Source organism: Myotis nattereri (assembly GCF_964212035.1).
Source record: "Myotis nattereri genome assembly, chromosome: 5".
Taxonomy (NCBI): Eukaryota; Metazoa; Chordata; class Mammalia; order Chiroptera; family Vespertilionidae; genus Myotis; species Myotis nattereri.
The window spans coordinates 83,764,904-83,782,745 of record NC_138080.1 but is presented as its reverse complement, the minus strand read 5'-3'; the positions used below and the strand labels follow the sequence as shown (position 1 = coordinate 83,782,745).

Here is a 17,842-nt window from a genome sequence, read left to right as displayed (position 1 = left end):
CAAACAACAGGGGGAAAGCAACACTGGTCTCCTGGCAGCCACACCTGGGGATCCCACACCCTGGGATCCTACCAGCTGTGGTCTGCCCTCTCATGCAGTCCTCCTCAGATGGCTGAGAACCTGATAAGATCAGAACAGAGATAAGGAGGAGCTGTAGCAGAAATGAGTTGCCTGAGGGCACTTGCCAGGCCAGAGCAGATCAGCTCTCTCTGGGTTTGGGGCACCTCACCCTCTGGCGCCATCAGCCAGTCTCTCTCCTACTCTCCCCCAAACACCGCATACCCTCTTCTAGCTGTGCAACAGTTCGGCCAGCTCATTATGCTCCCTGAATGTTGTGGGGGTTTTTCAAATGTGCAACAAAATTACAGGCTTTGAACCCAAATGACTTTAAATTTGACAAGGGCACCAAACGTTTACTTTGGGAGAACATTTGTCCTGTGATAGCCCATGAACATACTAGTAAAGTGTCCCTTCAGGAGCTGCGCCACCCCCCAATGCTGCAGAAGGGTCCCCGCTCACAGGCCAAACTCATGGAACAACTGGATTGCACGTGTGGAGCCACAGGCCAAGATGTCCTGACGTGGGTAGAATCTGTACTCTTTTGAACCATCCGCCCTCCCCCATGGTTCCTTGACCTGCCACAGAGCTCCTTCTAAATACCTGAGATGTCCTAATATGAGGCTAGCCAGCACAGCTATGCATGTTGGGGGGAGACAAAGAATTTCAGACCAGGTTTATATAGGATCTCTATGGGCCTATACAGACTTCATGTGTGGTCCAAGGACCCCCTCCAGGCAAATCACCTGTAAGGAATGCAGATTTCCATACCTCATCCCAGAGCTCATCCATCAGAATTTCCTGTGAGAGCCCGGGAAGCTACAGTTAGGGGAATTCTTACATGCATTCACATCTAAGATCCACTACCTTACAACACGGATAATCTAGAAATGACAACAATGGCATGTTCCAATTATAGGGCACTTACTCTGCATCTGTTTACCCTGCTAAGCACAACACCTACAGTTATCTCATGAATTCTTCACAATAATATTGTAAGGTGGATATTTATCACCTTTGTACTTATACTGCTTTCTCCAGTTTCACTTCCAAAGGTCAAATCCAAAGGCCTCTGGACATGCCCTCACCTAACTGGCCAGGATGAAACACCTGGTCATAGAGCAAAAGTCTCTCCAATTCTCTTCTACCCACCTGTTCTGCTGAATGTCGATATTCCCCAGGATTTTGGCCTCCATTCTTCTCACTCCGTGCCAGTGGTTCTTCACTTTTGCTACACATTAGAATCACCTGGGGAGCTTTTAAAATTCCCCATGCCCAAGTTGCAACCAAGACAAATTACATCAGAATCTCCAGGGATGAGTCTCAGGCTCCTTAGGTGATTTCAATGGGCAGCTGTGCCCGGGAACCACTGCCTAGGCCTCGAATAGCACCTGGTGAGACCCAAACCTACACCGGTACCCCATCTTCTCCAGAGCGGCAGACCTGTGTTCCCACCACCTTGCAGGTGTCTCCCCCTGCATGTCTCCTGGGAACAATTCAGCAAGGACAGGCTGACTTACCTCCATATCCCCGTCATCCACACGGTTATTCTCCTGTAGTACACAGTTCAGCCATCACCCTGAGACTCCTACCTCCTCTGTCCACTATAGACTACATGTTCTCTTCAGCCAGCACATCTCAAAAACGCCATGGAAGCCTGCATTCTCCTCTATAACTTATCAGCGTTTGACTGAATATCCAAACAATAATTCCATTAAGACAGATTTTAAAACAAAGTATACTTACTGCCACTGGCTTTGTATAACCTTGGCACACTGCCACCTACTCCAACACCTGTACCCTCAGCTGAGAAGCACAGCCCACCTTCCCTTCCCTCCCCAGCATGATGGCCAGATGGTTCATTCTCTTGCATGCTTCTGCCTTGGCATAGTGTTACGCTGAATAAAGCTCAAATCACTGATAAGATATGGGATTATTTTACATAATACATTGACAAAGTTGCAATCAAAACAAATTACATTAAAATCTCCAGAGATGAGTCCCAGGCTCCTTAGGTGATTTCAATGGGCAGCTATGGCTGAGAACCACTACACCTTAGAACCACCTGGAGAAACATATTTTCAATTTAATGATTATTTCAAGACATTTTAGAAAAAAAAAAATATTGCTAACCACATCAAACCTATGATTTCAGAATGTCATGAAGTTCCCTTTTTAACAAGTACAGTTTTTCAAAGGAAATAAACAGTAGTAAAGTGGACAAAAATAACAGAGGTGGTTTCAAATGCCTGCGATTTGGAACACTGCCTCACTGGACTTGATAAGCCTTCAAGTTCTTTCCCAAAGTTCTCTGCTCCCTCTTCCACAGACCCTTTCAGACTGCTAGCAATCATCCTGCTGTACTTACTTGCGGACTGTCTATGCCTTCCCTGCCTGTCAAGGCACTGAGCTCCTAGAAGACAGGAACTGTGTCTGTCCGGTCCCAGAAACCCACCACCAGGAGCCTTCCACGCCAATGTGAGCTGTCACAGGCACTGGGCTAGAGACCACAGAGGACAGGTGACATACTAGTAATCCTGTCCTCCACTGGGGGAAGTGCTAAACTCTGCAGAAGAGGCTGACAGAAGAGAGACGTCAGACAAAACTCTCTGTTCCCTCTCCACTCCCCAGAAGCTTCACTGGTAGACAAGGTGTGCCTACTGGCCCAAAGGCATGACCTCCAGTCACCAAAGGTAGAAGACTGCCCGCCTTCAATTGCCACACTTCCTGAATAATGCACATGCTGCACAAAGATAAAACTCAACAGCACCCTCACTAGGAACACAAACAGGTTCCCTGGGGCTGTAAGTTCAAGTGACTCCTGGTACACTGTGTCTCATTTTAGGGAATGATTTTGTTGTGGCTTTTAATTCCAGAATCAACAATACATACAGAGATTGGGAAGTAGGAAATGGAGAAAACTCTAAGCATTGTTTTACTACAGAGGCCACTCTGTCATAAACTAAATAATGAGCTTCCTTCCTACTTTAAAATCACAATTTATAAAATTCAGTTCACGCGGAACTTTTCAGAAACACTCCGATGAGACTTTTATCGAAATGAAAAAAGTGCATACTCTTGGACCCAGCAGTTCCATTTCTAGGAAGTCGTCTTACAGATCTACTCACGTATGTGCTCATGACAGGTAACACCAGGATGCTCACAGCAGCATTGCTTGTCATGGTAAAAGACTGGAAATCATCTAAATGTTTATTATTAGGGGTGCTCGTTAAATAAACTACGTTATATCCATTCAGTGGACTACAATGCCAATGAAATGCTAAAACTAAGTTAGATCTACATGTACCAATGTAGAATATTATCTAAAGCATAATAAAATAGTGTCACACTGCAAATATATGCAAAACACTGCATATGGCGTGCTACTAAAAAAATACATAAATATATTTGCTGGCATATGCATAAATTATGTATGAAATATATACAAGAACCCGTAAAATGTTGCCTCCCATTAGAACTAGGGATCAGGAGACAGTAGGAATTCAAAGGATAAATTCTTTTTTTGTCCTTTTTGAATATTACCTACTTACACTTTTTAAAAAGAAACATAGGTATGAATTTAAGTAAAAATGTTTTTTTTAATTTTATTTGCTCAACTGATAATTATTTTCGACCTGCTGGCCCACAAGTGCAATAATGAAATTCGCAGTCAGGAATCTGTTAAGGTTTTAGTTGTATCTGCTTGACGTCTCAGTGGCACAGAAACTGCCAAGGTTCCACTCGATCTGCCTGGAAATCTATCTGAAGTCTACCTAAAGAACAGGAGGAGCCAGTTCATATTTTCAGTGTTCAAAGTGGCCTTGAAAGCACATCTGATAGCAAGATCAGATGAGCTATAAAATCTACCTGTGGTGTCTTTACAAACCATGTGAAATGGGGCTGATTTTGGCTTTTCCTTTGATGCAGCAGCAGGAGTCAAAGCGTAGCTACTGGCGTGGCCCAGAGAGCCAGCCAGTTAACAAGGTTTGGTCCAGAATTCCCAAGCCCCTCAAACCTTTGTTCTTCTGGCAAAGAAAACACAGGCATGCACCCAGACCACTCTAACCCCAGGAATCTCCTCTTTCTAAATATAGTAGGCCACTGCCCAGCCTCCAAGCTCACCCTCTGCAGCATTCTGTGCCTTCCAACCAAGGTGAAATGAGCCAGATGTAAACATGCCATGACAGCTTCTGGCACACACTGAGGAGCTGTTTTCCTTACTATTTCCTCTCTTTCTCCATACTGGGTTTCTACAAAAATGTGTAAACCCCAGTGACCCTAATTTGTAAACATTCCTCTGGCCACTAATGCTGTTTTCTCACCCTAACAAATGTGATTTCCTTCTCAGTCCCTGAAATTTAATGTTGAAATATCCCATTAGATATGGGCAAAGCCCCATCCCATCACCCATTTTATCTGTAAGCACCTGCAGCTCAGAAAAGATAGCAGACAGGCCCAAGGACACAGCCAATTAATTGTAATCTCAATCTCTCTCTCTCTCTCTCTCTCTCTCTCTCTCTCTCTCTCTCTCTCACACACACACACACACACACACACACACACACACACACACCACACACACGCCCACACAGACAGGCACACACACCTACACATTTTTTTTCTATCCCCTCGTTTAGAATCCATGTCAGTGCCTAACAGAAAGGCCTGATCTGTTAAGAACACTTCCATGCCGAAACCGGTTTGGCTCAGTGGATAGAGTGTCGGCTTGCGGACTGAAAGGTCCCAGGTTCGATTCCGGGCCCTGGGTTGCGGGCACATCCCCAGTGGGAGATGTGCAGGAGGCAGCTGATCAATGTTCCTCTCTCATCGATGTTTCTAACTCTCTATCTCTCTCCCTTCCTCTCTGTGAAAAATCAATAAAGTATATTTAAAAAAAAAAAAAAGAACACTTCCAGCCCTAACGGGTTTGGCTCAGTGGATAGAGCTTGGGCCTGGGGACTGAAGGGTCCCAGGTTCAATTCCAGTCAAGGGCATGTACTTTGGTTGTGAGCACATCCTCAGTAGGGAGTGTGCAGGAGGCAGCTGATCAATGTTTCTCTCTCATCGATGTTTCTAACTCTCTATCCCTCTCTCCTCCTCTGTAAAAAATCAATAAAATATATTTTTTAAAAAAAGAATGCTTCCACTATAAGCAAAAAGTTAATTAAGCTTTAGAAATAACCTCACACATTCAAAAGAACACTAGACAAGTATCAACTGGCCAATGTGATGCAAAGGACCTAAACAATAGATGTCAAAAAGCTTCTAAAAATTGGAGTTTGGCAAACTTGGAGGAATCTTCAAGGATTCTGGAAATCTTCTAGCAAACTAGTGTGGGAATACTGGGACTCGCACACAAAGGTGGGTGTGCAAGTAATCCCTGCAGCACTTCCTCTATAGTGAAAAACTGTGACAATCCAAACATCCTGCAATAGGAGGCTAGGTACATAAGCTATATTTGCACATGACAGAACTTTCTGCAGTCACTAAAAAGAATGCACTTATGTACATGTACTGACAGGGAAGATTACTAAAACATAGTATTAATTAGAAAAACAAAACAGAGAATAACTCATAGAGTATAATCCCATTTATAAAAAAACAAATATGCACAGAAAAAAAAGACAAGAAAAAAGCATACTGAGCTGGTGACAGTGGTTAACTAGGAAGGGAGCTTTACTCTGTTCATTTCCATATTCTCTGATGCTTTTATAAAAATGTATTCATAAACCATGTAATCTTTTGGTCTTTGCACGGTAACATTAGGTCATTCATTCAAACTGTTCATTTTCCCCTCAAACCTAATACTACTCCCAAGTCTTATTTCATAAAATAGCACCATCATTCATATAACTGCTCCAGCCAAAAACATTTAAATCATTCTTGACTTCTCTCTTTTTTCTCATAACCCAAATCTAATCAAACAGCAAATCCTATGGACGCTACTTCCAAAAATACCCAGAATCTGACCACCATCTCTGATGCTGCCACTCTAGGCCCAGGTACATTGCCTCTTACCTGACCTATTAGAACAGCCTCCTAACTGGTCTCCTTGCCTCCATTCCTGCCCCACTAGACCTATTCTCCACACAGCGGTCCCAAGATCTCTTAAACACACAAGTAGGACATGTCACAACCTCCCATGGCCATGGCTGCCCATCACACTTAGAATGAAACCCAGAGTCCTTTCTGGGTCACAAGACCCCCATAACCTGACTCTTGGACTCCCTGCCTGTTCATTTGCCATTACTCTGCTCCAACCACACTGCTCTCCCTGCCAGTCCCCAAGCACTCCATGCACTGTCCCTCCTCGTGACTTCTGCACCTACTACTGCCATCCTAAAAACCCTTACTGTGTAGTCTAGAGCTTAGAGGACATGGTAGAGCAGAGCAGGCCCCCATGTGTGTTAGTGAAAGCCTTCCTTTGATGGCAAGAAATACATAATTGGAAAAATACTGGATTATAGTTAAAAGTTAAAACTAGGGTCAGTCAGAAATGTAAATCTAGAAAACCACTTTGACTGTTAGCTCTATATGGGCACCCCTCCCTAGGTTAACTTTTCGAAATGCAGTGGCCTTGACAGGGTAACAAAGTCACCTTCATGGGCTGCTTTCCCCAATTGCTCAGTGGTGATAGGTTCCTCCCTGACCCATTCTCACTTTGTCAAGTCATGGTGTTTGTGATCATTAGCTTACACTGGTCGGAATTTGGATAGCTAGCCTGCCACCTCTGCCCAGAGAGATGCTGGCTAGCCTGCCCAGAGCAAACACTTGAATGTCAGCTTCCTAAGAACCACCTTCCTAAGCCCTGGGATCCTGAAACTGACCAGTTAAATGCATCTGAGGTTTGAAGTAAATGGAATTAAAAAGTCCCCAAATGAAGGCTAATGAAGAATACACTGAAGGCTGTTCACTTAACCATCAAAAGTTTTATGAAACAAAGTAAAAGGGGGAGGAGATCCAAGATATAAAATACTGCCCAACAAAAATATCTGAAGACATTTCAGCAAAGAAAATGCACCAATAGCCAAGAAGCACATGAAAAGATGCTCAAGATCATTTGTCATCAGGAAAACACAAATTAAAACCACAATGAGATACTACTTCACAACCACTAGGATTGCCACAATCAAAAAGACAGTCTAAAACGAGTGTTGGAGATGACCTGGAGAAATCACAACCCTAGTACCTTGCTGGTGGGGATTTAAAATGATGCTTCTGCTATGGAAAACAAGTTTGGCAGGTGTTTGTTGTTGTTTTTCAAATTAAACATACATTAACTATAGAACCTAGCAATTATACCCCTAGTAAGAAGTGAAATGCGAAATGAAAACATATGTCTACAAAAGACATATATACAAATTTTCAATGTAACATTCATAAGAGCCAAAAACTAGAAAGAACCCAAATGTTCATTAGTTGGTGAATGGGTAAACAAAACAGGATTTACAAATAGAATACTCTTCAGTAATAAAAAGAAACAAACCACTGATGCATGCTACATCATGGATGAATCTAAAAGCATTATGCTATGCTAAATGAAGATGCAATAGACCACATACAATTCAATTTAACTTAAATTTTCAGAAAAGACAAACCTACAGGGATATTTAGGCTGTCTAACTCTTTGAAGTATTCCCTCTCAGGATCCCCTGAGGTTAGACTTAATCCACTGTCCTACTCATTCACTTATTTATTCAAACATTATTTATTGAGCACCAACCAAGTGCTAGGGGCTCTGACAGGCCAGTGGGAGACAAGAAACTCAGAGAAAGACTCTCATAGGGTTTACATCAAGCTAGGAGAGCCAGACAAAAATAAGTCAACATATAAGTCAGCAAAATAACCTGAACTATTGATATATACATGAAGAAAATACCAATAGAAGGTATGGTTGACATTGACCAGCTGGGTGGGCAGGGATTCAGCCTGCCTGAGGATACCTCTGATGGAGGCTGAAATGACTAGAAGCAGCCAACTGTGCAAAAGAAGGTTTAGAGCTAAATCTTCCCAGTGGAGGGAAGAGCAAGTGTAAATGCCTTGGGGTAAGAAAGAGTTTGCCCTGCCCAAGGAATAAAAAAGTGACAGTACTGCCAGATCATGGTATGGGGGAGCCTGTGACTATGATGAGCTATCAGTCCTGCGGTTCTGTTACATTATACAGCACAAAGAATTCATCAATTGACTTTCAGTTCATCAAAAAGGCGATTATCCAGGTGGGCCTAATCTAATCACAGGAACCCTTTAAAATCTGGGAGTTTTCCCTGGCCCGTGGCAAAAGAGGAAATCAGAGTTTCAGTGGGCATTCTGAGAACTAAGAGGGCTCTTGCTGGCTTTGAAGATGGAGGAGCCACAAGAGAAGGAGTGTGGCTATCTCTTAAGAACAGAGAGAGGCCCCTGCTGATAGTCAGCAAGAGAATGGGGACCTCAGACAGCCACTGGGAAATGAATCCTGTGGACAACTGAAGTGAGGTGGATGGAAGATTCTCCCCCAGAACCTCCAGGTGAGAGCCTTTTTGTGGGGTGACGCAAATGTTCTAAAATTGGATTGGGGTGTTGGTTGCAGAACTCTAAATTGTACAATTAAAACTGGTGAAATAATTCAATAAAGCACTGGGGGGGAAAAACTCCCTAAAAATATGAAGACCTAAAACAAATGACTACTTTGAAAAGAATAACCATAAATTTAATGTTCTTGAGATACATACCCATGATAAATCAGTAGGTTAATTCAGAGTGTTAGTGATCATTCTGAAGGGGTATAAAAGAGGAGAGGGGGAAAAATACCTTTTTATAAATTTAAAAGAGAAAGAATAGTCTTTCTTTCTTTTTTCTTAATTTTCACCCGAGGATATGTTTTTCATTGATTCTAGAGAAAGAGAGAGGGAGGGAAAGAGGGTGAGAGGCAGAGAGAGGGAGAGAGAGAGAAACATCAATGTGAGAGAGAAACATCGATCAGTTGCCTCCCGTACCCACACCCACTGGGGATGGAACCTGCAACCTGGGTACTGCCCTGACCAGAATTCGAACTCACGACCCTTTGGTGCATGGGACAACACTCTAACCAACTGAGACACACCAGCCAAGAAAGAATAGTCTTTCTTAATGATAGTTGTTGGTAATTAAAACTCAACAAATAAGATATTCAACCATAAAAAGGAATGAAATTCTGATACATGCTAAAACATGTATGTACCTTGAAAACATTAGGCTAAGTGAAATACCAGGTAAACCAGACACAAAAGGACAAATACTTGATTATTCCACTAATATGAGGTAGCTCGAGTACTCAAATTCATGGAGAGAGAAAGTAGGATAGAGGTTTGCCAGGTACTAGGGGCGTTATTGTTTAGTGGGTATAGAGTTTCAGTTTGGAATGATGAAAAAGTTCTGGAAAAAGATAGGATTTTAGTTACACCCTGAGTCTAAAATACGGAGAACACCAAATTGTGGCTGAGGATGTGCAGCAACAGGAACTCTCACTCATTGTTGGTGAGAACGTAAAATGGTGCAGCCACTTTGGAAGATAGTTTGGCAGTTTCTTACAAAACTAGATATGCTCTTACCATACCATATGATCCAGCAATTGCGCTCCTTGGCATTTACCCAAATGAGTTGAAAACTCATGTCCGCACGTGAAACTGCTTTAGTCATAATTGCCAAAACTTGGAAGCAACCAAAATGTCCTTCTATAGATGAATGGACACATTCCTGTGGTACATACTGACAATGGCAAATTGGTCAGTGATAAAAAGAAATGAGCTATTACATCACAAAACAAATGGAGGAACCTTAAATGCATATCGCTAAGTGAAAGAAGCCAATGTGGAAAGGCTACATACTGTATGATTCCAACTATATGACATTTTGGAAAAGGAAAAACTGGGGAAACCAAAAGTTTAGTAGTTGTCACGGATGGGGCATAGGAGTGAAGCACTAGGGATTTTAGGGCAATGAAACTATTCTGTATGATACTATAATGGCCAATACCTGTTATTATACATTTGTCCCAACCCACAGAATGCACAACACAAAGAGCGAACCCTAATGTAACCTATGGACTTTAGTTAATAACATTGTATCACCACTGTAACAAATGTACCTCACTACTTGAAGATGTTAATAACAGGAAGGAATAGGTGTGAGAGACTATATGGGAACTCTCTATACTTTCCACTCAATTGTTCTAGAAACCTGAAACTGCTCTAAAAATAAAGTCTATTAGTTTTAAAAGCAGGGAGGAGGAGAGCTTAAGTCTCAGTCAGTGGGTTGAGAACTACAGATTAGATGCAATTTATTCAATCCAATCGAGGGCAGAATGAATTAAAGTGGAAGGACTTTTTTTTAAAGCCAGTTCCCTCTCCTGGGTTGGAAACACAAAGGCAAACCTGGGTTTCCCTGGGCCCTGGTTCAGTCTTTGGGACCTCGTCTCTACTTAAATCCCCCTGAGGAAGAGAGAGCAACTTACAGAATTCCAATCAAGAACTCTGTGCCTAAAGCTGGTCACCCGCCACCATCTTGGAAAAAACTATTTAAATTGCACTTCTGATGTCCAGAATAGGCCAATCTATATAGATAGAAATTACATGAGTGGTTGACTAGAGATTGGGGAAGTGGAGTTGGGGGAAAATGGATGACTGCTAATGGGAATGGGGTTTCTTTTTAAAAATATATTTTTTATTGATTTCAGAGAGGAAGGGAGAGGGAGCGAGAGAGAGAAAATCAATGATGAGAGAGAATCATTGATTGGCTGCCTCCTGCACACCTCCTACTTGGGACTGAGCTTGCAACCTGGGCATGTGCAACCTGGGCATCAAACAGTGACCTCCTGGTTCATAGGTCAATGCTCAACCACTGATCCACCAACCTGGCAAGAATGGGGTTTCTTTTGAGGGTGATGAAAATGTTCAATTGATTGTGGTGATGGTTGTGCAACACTGTGAATGTACTAAAAACCATTCAATTGGATGCTTTAAATGGGTGAACTGTACGGTATGGTGAATTATATCTCAATAAAGTTGATATTTTAAAATGTGTATTTCTGACTCACCTTAGACTATGAGAATAAGGATACCTCATTCTGTCTCAGAGAACAGAAGTCAAATTTAAAGGGGCATATCCCCAGCAATAGGTTCATAAACCAAATGCCAAGATAGAAACACAGTTCCTGAAGACCCTCACCACCTCTCAAAGGCAACAACCTGATTCACTTTCATTTCTATGAAACTACATTTGTTTTGCCATTGACTCCATGAGATAGCCAGGCATGAAGTCCAATATATTCCACAAGCTTTCCCTACAAGGCAGAGAGAGGCAGCCAGCACAACCACCGAGGCAGGGAGTTACTCCTGCAAGAAGATTGAAAATTCAAGCTGCCGGAATGTTATTAGGAACAGCAAAGATATTAGGAGACTTACTTTTTTTTCTTTTTCTTTTTAACTGTGGTTTTTTTGTTTTATTTTGCATAGTCACAACTTTACCCAAACATTACCAGGATTCTTCCCACCAATAGTTAATACATACACCACTGTGTAAGCTACCAACAACTGGCATGAAGGTAGCAGGAGCCTAACTCTTTATACCCAAACCAAATTTACCAACCTTCTACTCGTAAGTGGCTTTTGCTCCAAGTTTTGACATGCCTGAATGCTGGAAGATGATAACTATCACTAATTGAGCAGTGCTATGCACCAGCTCAAGCTAATGTATTTTCTTTATACACAGTTTCATTTAGATCTCACAACCACTCTAGGGGGTGAATATGGCCGTTCTCATATTACATAGGAGGAGCTCCGGCTTAGTGACTTGGCCAGAGTCACCCAGTATGTGATGGGGTCAAGATTCAAACCCAGGAAACCCTAAATTTCTTAATTCTGTAAGTCCCAAATTCATCTTGACCCTCTACTGTCTCTATGAGAGAGAGAGAGAGAGAGAGAGAGAGAGAGAGAGAGAGAGAGAGAGAGAGAAGAATCCTCTTCATTGAGACACTGATTAATCAGGTCAAGGAAAGGGTCCTGGGTGGATAAGTGCCCACAGAAAAGGCCGAACAAATCAGCATAGAAAAAGTGACTGGGAGCCTCAAAGGCACTACTGCACATCAAATGAGAACTATCTCCAAAGCCAGGTCCCAAATCATCTTCTTGCTTTTTTTCTATGTGTCCTGACCAGAAGTTTGGACTCCAGGGGAAGACTGTAAGTTCATTTTATGGAGTCCATGGTGTTAACCAGATTTTCAAGGGGACTCTAGAGAAAACTGACCTAGTGGACAGTTTTGCTTCAGGATTAAGTGCACAGGCTTTGGAATCAGACCACTTTAAATATACTTACTTATTTACTGTGTTGCCTTGGGCAGGTTACTGATCTCTCTGATCTTCAGTTTCCTCACGCATAAAGTGGCAGCAATAACAATGATCTCGCTGAACCTTGGCAATCCCTAAAGGCCAGTTTTATTGCCCCATATAAACACACAAATAAAACTTAAATCTAAAGATCTATAAATACTAATTATAAAATAAAGCCATAAAATTTTAGAGCCGGAAGAAACTATAAATCATCCAAACCACTGTTACTTATAAATTATGTACTTATTTTTTAAAATACTACCTTTACATTTACAGTAGGGATAATTATCACCCAAAGGAAAACAATACACAAATACTAATACAGTAGTAGTATATACAATGTAGCAAGCACCTAATGATAACGGAATGCCTCAAGTCTGGGATTTCATCCTCTTACAGTGGTTCTCAACCTTCCTAATGCCGTGACTCTTTAATACAGTTCTTCATGCTGTGGTGACCCCCAACCATAAAATTATTTTCGTTGCTACTTCATAACTAATTTTGCTACTGTTATGAATCATAATGTAAATATCTGATATCCAGGATGTATTTTCATTGTTCGTGACCCACAGGTTGAGAACCGCTGTAAGAGGTCACATGGCCTGTCCAAGTAGTAGTGGTGGTAGTAGAAGTAGTAATAGTAGTAGTAGAACTACATATTCAGAGATTAGAACACTTAGTTCCATGTAAGACTTTCCCCCAAGTTACAGGTCTGGTCAATTCCATTACACAACTTCAATAACTCTTAACCCCTATCACTGCATTATTTCCTCCTACCCGAAGAATTCTTACACACACACACACACACACACACACACACACCAATTATAGCAGTCAAATAAACTACCAGCCACACGCTTGCACCCTCTTTAAATTCAAGGCCAGATACAAAATCAAAGTCCTAATTCCAGAAGGCTTGGTCCATAGGGGCCATTCTGGGTAAGTGGCATGGGGCAGGATTAAGAGCTCTGCATCAGCAAGAACTCCATCTCCAGCTCAGACCAAGTGGGGGTTCCAAACTAAGCCTGGCTGCTAGTGTGGCTCTGGACTAGTGAATCCCCCAAGCCTGTTTTCTCATTTGTAAAAAGAGTAACAGCACATGAGATAATTCTATTGAGTCCCTGTAGCCCCAGGGGCTGAGTATTCACTGCTCCATCCTCCATGCCCAGGGCAGTACCCAGCACACAGCAGGCGCAGCATCGAAATGTTCACTGGATAAAGCAGAGGCCTGATTAAAGGCCTGAGATTCAATCAAAATTGGTGGGGCCCAATCTATAAATGGGCTCCTAACTTACTCCAAACCAGGGGTCAAGTATTCCCTGAACCCAGGATGGCCCTGATCATTGATAAAGGAAGAATCTGTTTACGTGCTTCAGGTCACAGTCTCCGGCCTCTGAGGAGCCTCATCACGTCACAGTTCTACGGTTATTTCACCCCAAAAGATTGGCACCTGCTGCCCTGGGGTTCCATTGTCGCCCTCTTCATTTTTAGAAATAAAAGGCTCACAAAATGACATCTCAGGCACCTGCCTTCCGTAAATTTCCTTTAGTGAAGCTGGGGAAATTCTCACAGTTAGGTCCTTCATCTGCCAACACAACCTTTCTCGGCTGAAAGGTATTACCTACGAAGAAATCCATCACAGAGACAGGAAAAGTGAAGTCAAAGACAATTCCACTCTCTGCCTTCACATTATTCCTGATTCTCAAAACTAAAAGATGGGCTGGACTATTTTTAAAGGGACGGCCTGAAAAAGCACCCAAAGGATCTCACAATCTGAGATGCTCATCCCCAGGCCACTCTTGTTTGGCCGGAAGGAACAACTCTCTGGCTCTGCAAAAAAAAAAAAAAAAAAAAAAAAAAGGCCAGGGAAAATCATACACAGAATGCAGATTTCATTTCTTCCCCCCACCGCAAGGAAACAAAAGTGGTTTTCCAAAATGTTTCAGAATCTTGAGGAATAAGTTTAAACTTCTCTTTTCTGATCGAGAACCGAGGGCATTCCTTCTCAGACCTTTGACGTTTCAAGGATAGCGGGAGAGGTAAGAAGGAGAGCAAGGGAGCGGAAGGGGGGAGCGTCAGGATGTGTTCCTTCTATTTTTAAACACTCGCCCACGGTTCGGAGTAAAGGAACACTCGGGCTCTGGAGCCCCACCCCTTTCACCTCCTGTTAAGCACGAGAATCAGGACCTGCCTTCGTACTCGGTTCTGATTCTCGATGCGGGGTTTACTGGCCGCCAATCCTCCAAAGAATCCCGGGCTAAGCAACCATTGCACCCAGCCCTTCTCGCGTGCCTTTCGGACAACCCGGCGGCCCCGAGCAGCCTGAAGCTGCGTGCCGGGAGCGAAGCAGTCCCACGCCGCCTGTTCCCGAGGGGAGGCAGCGCCCCCTGGGCCGGGGATGCTCCATTCCCACGCTGGGCACCCAGGGGTGAGCAACTCTTCCCCGAGGAAACCGGAGCCGCGGGCGCGAGCGTTTCCCACAGGCTGCGGCGCCCCGGGCACCGCCGTCCCACTTCCGGGGACACCTGTGTGCCGCGCACACCCACGGCTGAGCCGGGGGCACCCCCAGCGCTCGGCCATCCCCCGACCCTTCCAGAACGCACGGGGCCGGGCGCCCCTCTCTTTCCTCGCCGGAGAGCCGCGGGCTCGCCCATTTTACGTCTCCTTCCCGCCTCACTCACGAGCATCTACGCCGGTCCCTCAGCGCCCCAGGGAGAGAAACCCAGCCGGGCGCCCGGGTGCCCAGACACCCGGGGCTGAGCGAGCCCGACGGCCCCTCCCGCCCCGGGCTGCGTCCCCGCTGGGCTCGGGGACACTCACTCTTGAGCGCACTGATGAGGGACTTCCCGTCCTTGATGAGCTCCTTGATGAATTTGTTGGTCTTGTCCAGCTCCGCTTCGTGCGACTTGAGCGTCTCTCGGAAGTGCGGGCTGTCCAGGCAGCAGTCGCTGAATTCCAGCGCCGGGAGCCCCATGGTGCCTGAGGCGCCCAGCCGGGGGGCGCGCCTCCCCGGGAGCCCTCGCGGCCCGCAGCCCCGAGCACGCACGCGGTGAGACCCCGACTGGCACCCCCGACGGCCGCCGGCTCCACAGGTGTGGCCGCGGCTCGCCTTTCGCACGACGTCCGCCCGCGAGCACGACTCCCGAACCCAGCCCGGACCCGGCTGCTACGGCGCGTTACGGAGCGGCAGGCGAGCAGGAAGCGCAGCAACGGACCAGCAGCGGCGCCGGGAAGCGAGCGAGCTGGCGAGCGATTGCGGGCGCCGCCTCCCCGCCTCCTCGGCTGGGTAGCTCTCCAGCAGCCTCGAGCGCCCTCTCACAGCAGCCTCAGCCGCCCCGGCTGCGTCGGGCCGCTCGAACCTGCTAGCGATGACCTAATCCCAGCCGGACCAATCAGCACGCCCGCCTCAGCCCGACCCCCCCGGCCTCCCGCGGACGCCCGGCCCTTCCGCGGCTTTGACCCAATCATCGGGGTCTGGAGGCGGGGCCTGATGCAGAGGGCGGGTCCCTTTACCGCCCAGGGCTGCAGCGCAAGCTCCGCCCCCTCCCGCCCGCGCTGTGCTGCAGACCCGAACCTAGGTGGTAATCGCTTCGGTGCACGGGGCCCGCCACCCAGAATCTTGCCCGCACGCTGCGATCAGGGTCCTAGTCCGAGATGGTGCATCTGCAAGTCTGGGAAGCGGAGGAGCCTAGAGGTGCCTAGTACCAATAACCTGGGAATGAGGGCTGCAGTTCCCCTCTGCCCGCCCTGCATGGCTAGGCATTCAAGTTTGCATTCAAAATGCAGCCTCGGCCCGGGAGAACCCCGAGTGCACGGAGCGACCACGTCGACCCTAGACACATGCTCCTTCTTCCCGGAAGGCTGAAAACATTTGCATCTTAAAATTACCAGCTCTTCTTGCCTGCAGTCTTCCCGCCCCCTACAGTTGGTCCCCATCACAGCGACTCCTGCTTAAAACCCGCCCACGGCTGCCCCCAGCTGAAGGATCTAATATCCTTAGGAGAATTTCAGCCGCCTGTTGTTTTCCTGCTCGGCATCTAACACAATTTTACATAATTACGCCCACAGCCTGTAGTCCTTCGGTACACGGTGAGCAGAAGGCAAGGGCCGCCGCAGATTTCTGGTGCGCTGTGGCATCCCCAACACCTTGACCAGTGGCTGGCATTTAATAACAGATATTGAGCCCTTACCATGTGCTATGTATGCTACGGTGATTGATAAATATTTGTGGAATAAATGAATGGATCCTCTCAGGTGTCCCTCTCCAACCTCCCACACCCAATGCCTCACCCTGTCGTCCCTATGTTCCACAATAGAAATCCATTCTGGTAGCTCATTCTCTGCACTTGTCAGGCTGGATCCCAGCGTCTAGTGCTGAATTGTGACCTCCTAGAGCAGTGGTTCTCAACCTTCCTAATGCCGCGACCCTTTAATACAGTTCCTCATGTTGTGGTGACCCCCAATTTCATTGTTACAAATTGAACATAATTAAAGCATAGTGACTAATCACAAAAACAATATACAATTATATATGTGTTTTCTGATGGTCTTAGGCGACCCCTGTGAAAGGGTCATTCGACCCCTAAAGGGGTCGGGACCCACAGGTTGAGAACCTCTGTCCTAGAGAATAGGTGCTGTCCTTGAATAAATTATTTGTATGTCCAGGATCTAGCTGCCCTCTTTCACTTAAGTTGTTTGTTGTTTTTGTGTTTGCTTTTTAAATAAGTCTGTTGCGTTCAGGCACTAGGCTAGATGCTAGGGATACAATGATGAATAACAAGGAACTAGACTGCTGCTCGTCAGTGGGAGAGAAAGAAGCAACAAGCAATAGCAAAGTGCATGATAAGTTAGGATAGGAGGCCAGGGTCCTTGGGAACATGAAGGAGTTGCTAACTCAGGAGGCCAGAGAAGGCATCCATGTTGAGAAAGTAATTGATTGAATGCATAAATTAATGAATGTGATCTATTTGCTGGTCGTATCTACACATTTAGACTTAATAGCAGGCATGGGCTTTAACCTCAGCTTAGCCACGGGCTAGCTGTGTGACCTTGGACAGTTAACCTCTCTAAGCTTCAGGCTTTTTTAAGTGGAAAATAGGGGTGATAATAATACCTACCTCACAGGGCAGTTGTGAAGAGTAAATAATAGGATGCATATAAATGCTTATTTAAACCAGTGTCTGCACTGTAATAACTGTTCCCTCCTAAAAATAAAATGTTAGCTAAATTAAATGGTAATTAACCATGTTGTTGGAAGATGAACTTTGATAAATTCCCTTTTTATAATCTGTTGCTTCCTCTAGCAGATGTTAGATAAAATTGTTGAAGGACTGATTATTTAAATTAATATTGTAAATTGTAGAGATAGGTACTCACATGAAGATAGAATGGAGGTAGGTTTCCTCCATCGTTCTGGTAAGCAAGGAGGAAACCCACCGCCTGGG

The 17,842-nt window shown here is 45.0% G+C and overlaps 1 protein-coding gene across 3 annotated transcripts in view; it reads right to left on the bottom strand.

Moving 5' to 3' along the window:
- Nucleotides 1-16,642, bottom strand: part of ARHGAP26 (Rho GTPase activating protein 26) — a 413,435-nt gene extending 396,793 nt beyond the window's left edge. For all 3 annotated transcript variants that reach the window (XM_081091772.1, XM_081091773.1, XM_081091774.1), the window contains exon 1: nucleotides 15,219-16,642. In XM_081091772.1, coding sequence (XP_080947898.1) covers nucleotides 15,219-15,372 — 154 coding nt within the window. In that variant the 5' untranslated portion in view covers nucleotides 15,373-16,642. The remainder of the gene's footprint in view (nucleotides 1-15,218) is intronic.
- Nucleotides 16,643-17,842: the final 1,200 nt, after the last annotated feature.